The sequence below is a fragment of the Leptonotus elevatus genome, chromosome 2 (genome assembly GCF_054856555.1).
Source record: "Leptonotus elevatus isolate MCC_2025b chromosome 2, RoL_Lele_1.0, whole genome shotgun sequence".
Classification (NCBI taxonomy): Eukaryota; Metazoa; Chordata; class Actinopteri; order Syngnathiformes; family Syngnathidae; genus Leptonotus; species Leptonotus elevatus.
Genome location: NC_141240.1, coordinates 9,346,617 through 9,357,390, shown reverse-complemented (window position 1 = coordinate 9,357,390; position 10,774 = coordinate 9,346,617). Strand labels below are relative to the sequence as shown.

Below are 10,774 nucleotides of genomic sequence, written 5' to 3'. Positions count from 1 at the left end.
TTGTGGTGTCAATTTGTTCTTGATCAGCTTTTTGCTGGTCCATGTGATTTCCGTTCCCCACATATAGAATCACTCAGCTAGGCTGGGAAAATAGCTCCACAGCTGCAAGATGGCCACTGATTTGCATTGTCATTCATTGGGCCTTTATATCTCATTCTTAACCTGCACTCATCATTCTCCAACTTGTGGACATGTGGACTACTCTAAATTAATTGATGCCTATGACAGGGTCAGCCCATCTGCCTGGCAATCAAGAGGTTGTGGGTTCAGGCCCACCTGTGATGGGGTTTGCCTTGTCTCCCTCTGCTTGAATATGTTTTCTCCGGATACTCTGACTTCCTTCCGCAAAATATGCACATTAGGTCCATTGAAGACAGCAGCCTCCTGCCCCAAATCAGTTGGGACAGGCAACTCCTAAACCACTTTAGATCAGCGCGGTATTACTAAAGTCACAACTCCCGTTGCATGTCGCCAAACTTTCGGCCTGATGGTCGAACAAAAGGAGCCACCGGGAGACAGAGGGTCGCACTGCAGTATTGGTTTATTATTATTTTTGACACACTTTTATAACCGCTGTGGCACATGCTTGTCTTTTCCCATGGACTTGTAGAAACAATCCCAAACACAGCCTTGCCAGCGCTTCCGCGGAGCGAGCGAGAGAGAGCGTGCACGCACCTGACTTACAAACTTTACGTTTCGGTCCCGAAGTCCCGATCATTATTTCACTCTACAGGAAAATAGGGGCAACATCCATTGTGCCATAGTAGTGCCTCCTGTCCATTATACAATTCTTAAAACATGTGTGGGTGAAAAATATGGTTATTTTAACACTCCAATTTGCGTCAATATTGCAACGTGCACCTTTAATATCAATTATCAATTATCAATTTTATTTTTGGAGCTTGGGAACGGATTAATTGCATTTCCATTATTTCCTATGGGAAAAAATGTTTCAGAGGTTGAACAATTCGCAGGAACGAATTATGTTCAAAGGTACCACTGTATTATAAATATTTGATAAAAGCATTTCTGGTTGTTGAGTGAACCTAACAAAAGTGCCCCCCCCCCCCCCTCCCCACACACACACATATATACATTAGTGCTGTCAAATTATTGAAAAAATAACAACTAATGAATCACAATTAATCAAATTTTTATAATTCTGCTACTTTTTTTTTCTTCAAAGCTTAAACGGTATTTACTGGAATTATTGCAAACTCGTCAAATAGAAAGAATCAGACTGTTCTAGTATCTTTATTTGATCCTTGAATAGAATTCTTCAGTAAAATCCATCTGTTAGTCAAAACGATCAAAATGGACTCAGTTTTACAGGCCATCTTTTTTCTGAGAAACAATTCTCAGAACTTCTCGCTTCCAGGTTTAGTTCTGCTCTGGAAGGAACTTGAGCAGGGAATTTTGCTCTGAGATTATACGGCAATGGCGTACAAATACATTTGAATGAAGTGCACAAATTACTTTACAGTGACAAGTAAAGTGTTTATTTTATTTTACATTTACTTCTTAAGATTAATGGTGGTACATTTGTTTTGCACCTAATGTCACAAAGTTGCTGCAACCCCCCCCCCCCCCCCCCCCCCACACACACCTGTGGAAGCATAAACTTTTGGTAATCAGAATGAAACATTCGAAAACACATTGGTGAAATCGCAAATGATAGAAGAATGTATCTATATGTCACCTATTAAAATGATGTGGCGTCTTCCCAAGAATAAAATGTCAATTGGGATGTCACACATCCCTCCGTTGACATCCTCCCTGGTCCATGCTTGTGAAAGTTCTCATTCATACAGGTCATTTTATTCTCAGGGTACTGAATTGATCACAAGTGGACTTTTCTGCTCGTCTCAGAAGTCGTTTCGCCTCTTACCCGAGAAGATTGCATCAGTTCATGCAAAAAGGCTTGGTTAGGACCAGAGTTGCTGTCGAAAACCCAACTATTTTTACTTAACTATTTAACTTCACTGGTCCACATGGTGTCAGCAACTCTGCCATTATTCAGGCGTGCATGGTTGGTGATGAATTATAACTCATAACAAGTGAAGCTTTAGACTGCAGTACAAATCCCACCTTGGTATTTCTCCCCTCTCTGTCATTGAGTATGTAAGTCTGTGAGATCACACAATCCCAAACAGTGTACACATTTTTATTTTACAAAATTCTGATATACTTATTTCCTTGGAACTGTGGAGATGATGATGAGTCTTTTACGAGGTGGTTGCCACTTTATGGTACAGGTTCAAATCATCAGTAAATTCAGTGTCTGAGGCTCTCAGAAATGTGAGCATAGAGAATGAGACACCTCAGAGGCAGCCAGCAGGGGGAGGAGGACGCAAGTGGATACAGGAAGGTTGCTGAAAACAGGAAGAGCTTCCGTTTACAGTTTAGGCATCCTGGCTGCATTGAGGCGAATGGACACGCAGGAAGCACCAGCCGCATAACGCATCTCCTTCAGCATGCCGCTCCACTGCTTCTTGTCGTTCTCATATCTAAAGAAGGAGCCAGAGGACGGTCACAGCTCCGTATAACCTTGCGATGGCGATGCGCTACCTTAAATGAAGACTTACTGCCAGACGTCGGTGACCTCTGTGGGAGCCACCTCCTTGTTTTCCATCTCAATCATAGCGAAGCCACCCACAGCGTACAGGACGCCACCGGTACTCACTAAGTTAACAGAGCTCCTTTCCTGGGGGAATTCTGCAAAAGGCTCCCATCTGGTGAGAGTCAACCAGAGGATAAGGTCAAGCAGAAAATAAATGACACACGTAGTTAATGAGACATAACACGTACTTGTTTGTTGCAAAGTTGTAGGTTTCACAGGAGGCGGTGAGGCCTCCCTCATTCACTCCACCAGCCACTACGATCTTGCCATCATGGATGATGGAGCCAAACATTGCTCTGGGCGTCTTCATGGCCGCCAACTCCCTCCACTCCGACTGCTTGTGGTTGTACACAAACATCTTGCTGAGAGCTTTGCTGTCGAGAACAAGCAAATGTGAAGGCAAGAGATGTTGTTGTGCTGTTTTTTATTTCATCATTTGTCAATTTGCAGGACTGGGCAAAAACGGCACCATCGAATTAAATGCAACTGTGTGTAGGGAGAGCATATTGGCTGAGGATAATCCAATACATTTTGGTGAGGATCCAAATAAAAGAGTCGATACAATAATGTATTTACAATTTTTGTAGTTACAGTCCACTTACACTAGGGTCAAGTGGGGCACTGATCAACCAGCTGCACCAACATGTCTGCAGGGAAAGAATAAAGCCTTGAACACGTTGATTTTATGATTTTTTTCCCCCCTCATTGTCAGTTTGTCTCATGGTGGTATACTGTAAATGAAGCTCGCCATATATGGAGCATTGTTCATATTGATCGGAATCAGAATCAGATTTATTGGCCAAGTATGTAAAAACACACAAGGAATTTGTCTTTATATTCCCAACCAGTCTGAGAAACACAAAAACAATGACAGAGGGAAACAGAATGGGAAGCCTGGTGGTTCGCTAATTCGTGCCCCGACTTTAGGGCCGTGCATCCATCCATCTATTTTCGGAAACAAAAATAAGATTATTAATACTAATTTTGAGTTGTTTAAATTGATATATTTGCATTTTTTTAATGACTAATTTAAAAAAGCTTGTTTGGTCCAAAAGGAACTTGCATAATTATAGTGTTTCAAAGAAATGTATTTGTTTGAATACATTTTACATTTAAACATGTTCTTGTGTTGTACCAAAAAACTCATGATTGTCCTAATCGTGATTTCAAGTATTACCAAATTAGTCGCGATTAATATTTTCTTCATAATCGAGCAGCCCTAACTGAGTTTCTTAAGATGCAAAAATAAAGAAAACATGAGGAAGAAAGGAGAAAAAAGACAAGGCCCAATCAGGAGCATAGTATGTATAGATGATTTCGATACTGACTTCATAATGCGAATTATGCCGTCTTTCTTTATGATAGAAAACAATTTCTCCCAAACGGACTATATGCAGCTTTTCAGCTGCTGACTTTCTCTTTGCGTGGAGCAATTCATTGTGGATGCATGAAGCACCCTTATCAAGCAAAACTTAACACTGACACGTTGCGATGGTTGCTTCACACATACAGTGTATATATATATATATTTTTTTTAAATTTATTTTTATTTTTTTTCCAGTGGAGCTGACACCTGCTTATCACTCGCTGTGCTCAACTGACGCTTGAATACGCAAATACGGGGACAGTGTTTAATGCTGATGCTTGAAGTCTTCTGGTGGGAAAAAAAAAATCTTATGATGTTCTGTTTATCTGCTACACCAACTTAATTTATTCCTACAGAAAGAAATTGTTTATTTATATTCCCATTCCATGAGTGCAAGCAATACTGTACTATCTTATATTGATGTATGAGTAGTCAGAAGGATATAGAACAAATAGTTGTATCTCGTGACAGTGGATGTCTCTTTTTCGCTTTCTTGTTGGCTATGTCTCACTCTCTAGACTCACTTGTCATCTGTCTTGCCTCCAATGCAGTAGACCAGCCCCTTGTGGGATACAACAGCGTGTCCGTGGATCTTGAGAGGAAGCTTCTTTGTCTCACTCCACCTCATTTTCCTGAAAGAGCAATATAGAGTTTTAAAACAATAAGGTCCTGCTGTGCTCTTTTATGAGGGAATGTGAGTTCAATGAATGGCCTCAATCTATTCTACCGCTCAAAATGTTCACTGGCATCAGACCTATCTATACATATATAGTTTAAATTATTTTTTATTTTTTTAATGCCCTCTATGGACAATAATAGCAGTATTATGCTAACAGAAAAATTAACTATGCTGTATGTATATATATATATGTAAAATAAAAGTCTAATTTGAATATTTCATATGACATATTTAGAGGCTTGAATAAGTCCATAAGTCATAACAATATAGTTTTTTATGCATGCCCAGTTTTCACACAATGGCAGTTTTCTGAATAACACAAAATTCTTGTATTTTTGCCCAAATCTGGCTTTTCCTTTGAAGTGTGATAATTTAGTCATTTATGAATATTTTTTTCACTTTAACCGCTCAAAATGTTCAGTAGCATCAGACTTATCTATACATATATAGTTTTATTTAAAAAAAAAAAGTATGCCCCCTATTGGCAATAATAGCATTATTATGCTAAAAGCAAGACTAACTATGCTCTCTCTCTCTCTCTATATATATATATATATATATATATATAAAATAAAAGTCTAATTTGAAAATTTCATATGACATAGTTAGAGGCTCAAACAAGTCCATAAGTCATAACAATATAATTTTTTATGCATGCCCAGTTTTTACACAATGGCAGTTTTCTGAAAAGCACAAAGTTCTTGTAATTTTGTCCCAAATCAGGCTTTTCTTTTGAAGTGTGATAACTTAGTCATTTACGGAAAATTTTTTAAATTTCAACCGCTCAAAATGTACAGTGGCATCAGACCTATCTATACATATATAGTTTATTTTTATTTTTATGCCCCAATGGACAATAATAGCAGTATTATGCTAACAGCAAAACTAACTATGCTGTATATATATATTATGGATGGATATAAATCAAAGTAAAATATTTCGTATGACATAATTAGATCATTGAATAAGTCAATAAGTCGTAACAAGATATTTTTTTCTTTAGAATAAGAAGGTCAAAGTCACAATAACTGATTTTGATGATAGAATTTAAGAGTAACACTTTAGAACAAATATGCAGAATTCATGAACATGAAACACCAGTTACTGAAACGAAGAACTACTACTAACTAAACATCAGAACTACTTCTTTTTTTTTCATTTAACATTTCATGCAATGGGTCTTGATGTGTTCTTTGCAAATGTAAGTTCCACATTTTGCGCAAAACGTTTGAAGCCCGAAGTGGCTTTGTGCAAAGGCCACATTGTTTGCGCTTAGACGGGGGTCCAGCACGCTGCTCTGCATGCTCCACCTGCTTCCCGTTTCAAAATTTCAGGCCAAATTAGAGCCTCCGTATTCATCGTCATCATCCTCTTCCTTCTCTGGCATTCAAAGTCCAAGAGTAGACTCTTCAACCTCTTCCGAGCTCTCCGAACTAGCATCCGAATAAAATTCTTCTTCGGAATTAGTACTTTTTAAAACGAGCCGAATCACGTCCTCTAATACCATCTTTCTAGCCATTGCTACCAGTTGTGGTGAAAGAAATGCAAAGTAGTGATCATCGCGAGAACGACCTCAAAAATGCCCAGAACCAATAAGAGTAAAGAAGTTCCAACACCCAACCAGTAAGAGTTGAAATTCAAACAATAACAATAAACAAGTGAATTTTTTTTTGCATTTGTGGGCAGTACCTTTGTATTTTCTTGGGCACACCTGCAAATATGCATGCCCAAATAGACTGAACAGCAAACTTTTTTGTAATGCCAACCGTTTTTAGCGGGCTTTGCACAAGTAAATTCATGTATTAGCCTATGGCGCCACCTATTGGATTTTGGGTGTTAACACTCTCAACACACAAATTCCTCTATTTTCATGTTTATGACTCGTCAAAGAAGCGATTGCATCAGTAATCACGGAAAATGCATTATAACACATCAGGTTTACAGCATATCAAAAACTGTGATTTATAACGGGAGTCAATGAGCCAAAATCGGGCATTATTACAAGAATTTCGAGTGAATCTCTCCCTCCTGTTTGCAATAATTATAAATTGCAGCATGGCGCCATTTTGAACTTCTACATTTTTTAACAATCCTGATGAAATGTCAGGTCCCTAGTGTATTTTTTTCAAATGCTTTTTCTTTGTTGAAACACAGAAAAACATAAAAAAGCCAGAAAATGGACAAATAACACCGACGGGTTAAAATGACTATGGTTAGAGAGATAGAAGGGGAGGAAACAAATACTTACTCAATGTCGTAGCACATGACAGTATCCAGTGACTCATTCGTTTGCAGGTCTTTTCCAGCCACAGCAAACAGCAAGTTGTCGCTTTCGCTGATGCTGAAGAGGCATCTCGGAGAGGGCATGGGCGGCAGGGCAACCCAGTCAGAGGTAAGTGGATCCAACTAGAAGGAAAGGAACAAGTATCTGGGTGAAATTAGCAGAAACATACAACATACTTTCTAAAACGTGCTGTGTAGGCATGAAGGCATGGAAAGAAAGCTTCTACCTTTGGCTTAACTTGGTGCATAGCATAAAGTCACACTAGACATATTTTCTACATTTGTCTTAGAAAATGTGTGTGAATGCAGCCAATAATAGTCATACCAGACACCTTGCAAATATGTCCCAGAGGGCAATGAAGTGATGATGTCAGAGCAGTTCCACACTGATATATTTTAGAACCCGGTCTGAATGTACATGCCGCAGTAAAAAAACTAACATTTCCGTCAGCCTATCGAGAATTTTTTTTTTATGTCACAAAATTGCGTTACTTACAACAGATGTGTCAAACATATGGCCCACGGGCCAGAACTGGCACATCAAGTGAAACAATCTGGCCCATGAGGACAGAACAAAAACTGCAGTTTTTCACTCAAAGTAACTTTTTGCACATTTTGTCCAATGGAGGACGCGCTGACGACCACTCTGTAATTTTGTTGCTCAAGATTTGATGCAAAAATTTTCACTAATTTCTGTTAAAGCCACACTGTGTAAAAAGAGACTACTAGATGTCGCTTTAACATGGAATGCAGCCAGAATGAATGCATTTAGAAGCACGCGGAAGTACTCACACTACGGTGGCTCAGAGAGACCACACTTTGCAAGCTTACCACCAATTCTTATTTTGCATGAGCAAACGAGCATCTCGGCGAGTGATGGCAACTTGGCAGCCGGTGTGAAACCTGGTGAGCGACGCCGAAAGACCGAGCGAGTTTATTTAGCCAGAGCAGCTAACAAGAGCGGCTAGTGGGAGTTAGTCGGAGCCATAGGCTGGAGTGGCTAACAAGAGCGGCTAGTAGGAGAAGCTAGTAAAAGCTTGCAAGAGCAAAGCTGAAGGTGACAAACGACAGGAGCCCAAATCACGGGACTCAGTGATAGCCACCTGCAGGCAGTAGCAGGTAACCGGCGGTCTACCTATTGGGTCCAAGTCCGACACTTGATGCAAGCACCGCCAGGGCTAACTTCGTTCGCAAAGTTGTCCTTTGGGCATCCGTAGCAGGAAGATGGCGGTGAAATGTATGTTGATGTGATGGAACTTTTTTTTGTTGTATATTATTGAAATCAATAGTGTTTTTTTAAATTTAATTAATTATTAGTTCACCACTAGGTGGCGCTAAAAACTGCACATGGGGGCTTTAAGAAATTTCAGATTACACGGCAACAAGATATTAACTCATTCATTGCAATTGACGGCTGTAGATGTCAAAAATTCATTTGAACTATTTCTATTAGTTTAACATTTTTTTCCACTTTTGCTAACAAGAGTATGAAAACCTAGATTTTTTTTATTGTACATTCAGTACAGATATACAATTTGTCATTAATTGTTAGTTAACTAGTGAAGTCATGTTATTAATTACAATTTTTTTTTAAAAATCGCCCGACACCCCTAATTATTTTTTTTTTAATGAGGGGTGTCAGATGATTACAATTTGTAATCGTAACTAATCGCATGACTTCAATAGTTGACTCACGATTAATCACAAATTTTATATCTGTTATAAATGTACAATACAAATTATTTTATGGTTTTCATAAAAAATTAAATTAAATTTAAAAAAAAGTTAAATAGAAATAGTTCACATGAATTTTTGACGTCCATAGTCATCAGTGGCAGTGAATGAGTTAATAATAATAGAAAAAAGAAATATTTTCAGATTGTACCTTTCTCCCCGCTAATTCTGCTAATTATTTGCATTTAAAAAAAATCTGAAAATATTTTTATTTGTTGTTATGTCTAGCTTTTTAGGCCACGGACAATCTGGTGTGGGCCATTTGAGCTCAAATTTAGGTGAAAAGGGGCCCCTGACTCAAAACGAGTTTCACATGAGTTGTCTCCCTGCATTCAAACAATTAAGCTACATTTCAGTGGCTAAATTCACACACATATCTCATCTGCTAAAGCAATATGCAAACTGAAACTGTAAACATAAAGCATGTTGACTCAAGAAGCCGCCTACCAAGTAGAAATAACATTGAAGAGGGACATCCTTGTTCTCCTCATCCACAAACAGCCCCCCGATGATGTAAAGCTGGTTCTTCTGTGTCGTCAGGCTAACGTGGTTTCGTGGCACCTGCTCTGACATGGCCGCCAGGAAGCACTCGTTCTCGTTCACGTCGTACGCCACCGCCGCCGAGTCGTTCACCATCAGGATGAAGTCCCGTGCGTACATACCGTGCCTTCGATTGTCGTTCAGAAAGCCAGGGAAAGGGCTATCCTCCTCCTCCTCCTCGTTTCCTTCCTTAGCAGCCCCTTCCTTTTTCTTGGGTTTCTCTGGAAGTTTCCCCTTGAAGGCATCTCTGATAACCTGAATTGTCTTCTGGAGTTCTGGATCCGCCTTGATGATGTCGTCAGTCTCCACTTTCTCTTTGAAGAACTTCTCAGGCAGCAGGCGGAAGCGGATGCAGTTGAAAGCGTCTTTGAGGACCTTGACACGCTTATCCTTGTCATGGCGAACCCAAGCCATGACTGATTCAAACACCAACTCCTCCTTCTCCACATTCAGCGAATCTCCACCAATGATGGCAAACAGCTCGTGGGCTGCCAGTCTGAGGAACTCCTCGTCTTTATGCAGCTGCTCAAAGTGGTCGGCGATAAAGTTGCGAGCAGTGACGGCAAGCCGGGGACAGCTGAGCACAAGGCCCATCCTGAAGATGGCCATGCAGTTGCCAACAGAGATCTTCTTCTGTAGGTAATTGACACAAACCGTGAAAACTGAGGGGATCTGGAATTTGTTTGCAACAGCGATGATATCCTGAACGTTGTCATCTGTCAGGTCAATCTCAGCAGAGTAGAGGTACTGAATGATCATGTCCAGGACCGAGGCATTGACATCCTCCAGGACCACCTCTTTGGTGTTCTCCACCTCCTTCCCATCTTCTGTGAAGAAGATCTCCCTGAAGTAAGGGCTGCAGGCGGCCATGATCAGTCGATGGCAGGGGAGGCTGCGGTCGCCAACCTTCAAGGTGCAATCGACAAACTTGTTTTCATTCAGCAGCTCTTTCAGACCATCCTGGAGCAGAGTGCTCTGAAACAGGCGCAGCTCCTCCTTGATGGCATTGGGGTCCATGATGGCGGATGAGCAGAGTGGATCTGTCGAGGAAGGGAGGCGACGTCGAGCACAGGTCCTTCAGGCAGTGAGTCCTGGCTGGAAAAGGCAGTAGCGAGAAAACGGTTGCAGTGTGAAGCCCCTGCAATTGAATCCAGCCACCCGCCTAAATATAGCTGCCCCTGCCTACCTCACCTCCCCTGGAATCCGCCTGCGCCAAATCACTGCACAGCACCAGCCTTGCGTTGGCCAGCAGCTGCTGTCCCAGATGGAAAGAAGCAACTGGGTGCCATCATGATTCAGCTCTTCAAGTGTCGCAAGACCAGATTAGAGTGAAGACAATAGTGTCAGAGCCCTAGAATAGCTTGGCGCGAGCATTGCTCAGGATATATCTATAGCTAACGATGTCACATACAAAACAGGGATGGAAATAAAAGGTTCAGTCACCGTATGATATTTTGACAGTGACAATAGCTCACTTAAGTAGTAACCAGAAAAGTCAGGGTATCAGTTTATGGATACTTGACCGTAGCTGACAATGATAGGATACACCCAG

At 40.6% G+C, this 10,774-nt stretch overlaps 1 protein-coding gene across 1 annotated transcript; it reads right to left on the bottom strand.

The window, feature by feature from the left end:
• Positions 1–2,148: 2,148 nt before the first annotated feature.
• Positions 2,149–10,534, bottom strand: LOC147178340 (kelch-like protein 41b). The gene is made up of 6 exons (XM_086069073.1): positions 9,130–10,534; positions 6,914–7,071; positions 4,511–4,618; positions 2,809–2,994; positions 2,586–2,732; positions 2,149–2,507 (listed from the first exon to the last, which is right to left on the bottom strand). Exons 1-6 carry the CDS (start codon positions 10,237–10,239, stop codon positions 2,396–2,398), a joined length of 1,821 nt encoding a protein of 606 aa, XP_085925199.1. The 5' UTR covers positions 10,240–10,534; the 3' UTR covers positions 2,149–2,395.
• Between the last annotated feature and the right edge of the window lie 240 nt (positions 10,535–10,774).

Excerpts from the sequence above, each read along its gene's own strand:
- LOC147178340 (XM_086069073.1), bottom strand. The coding sequence starts at position 10,239 with ATGGACCCCAATGCCATCAAGGAGGAGCTGCGCCTGTTTCAGAGCACT. Across the intron at positions 7,072-9,129 it reads TTCAATGTTATTTCTACTTG|TTGGATCCACTTACCTCTGA; the intron begins GTAGGCGGCTTC and ends CTTTCCTTCTAG. Across the intron at positions 2,995-4,510 it reads GGAGGCAAGACAGATGACAA|CAAAGCTCTCAGCAAGATGT; the intron begins GTGAGTCTAGAG and ends TGTTCTCGACAG.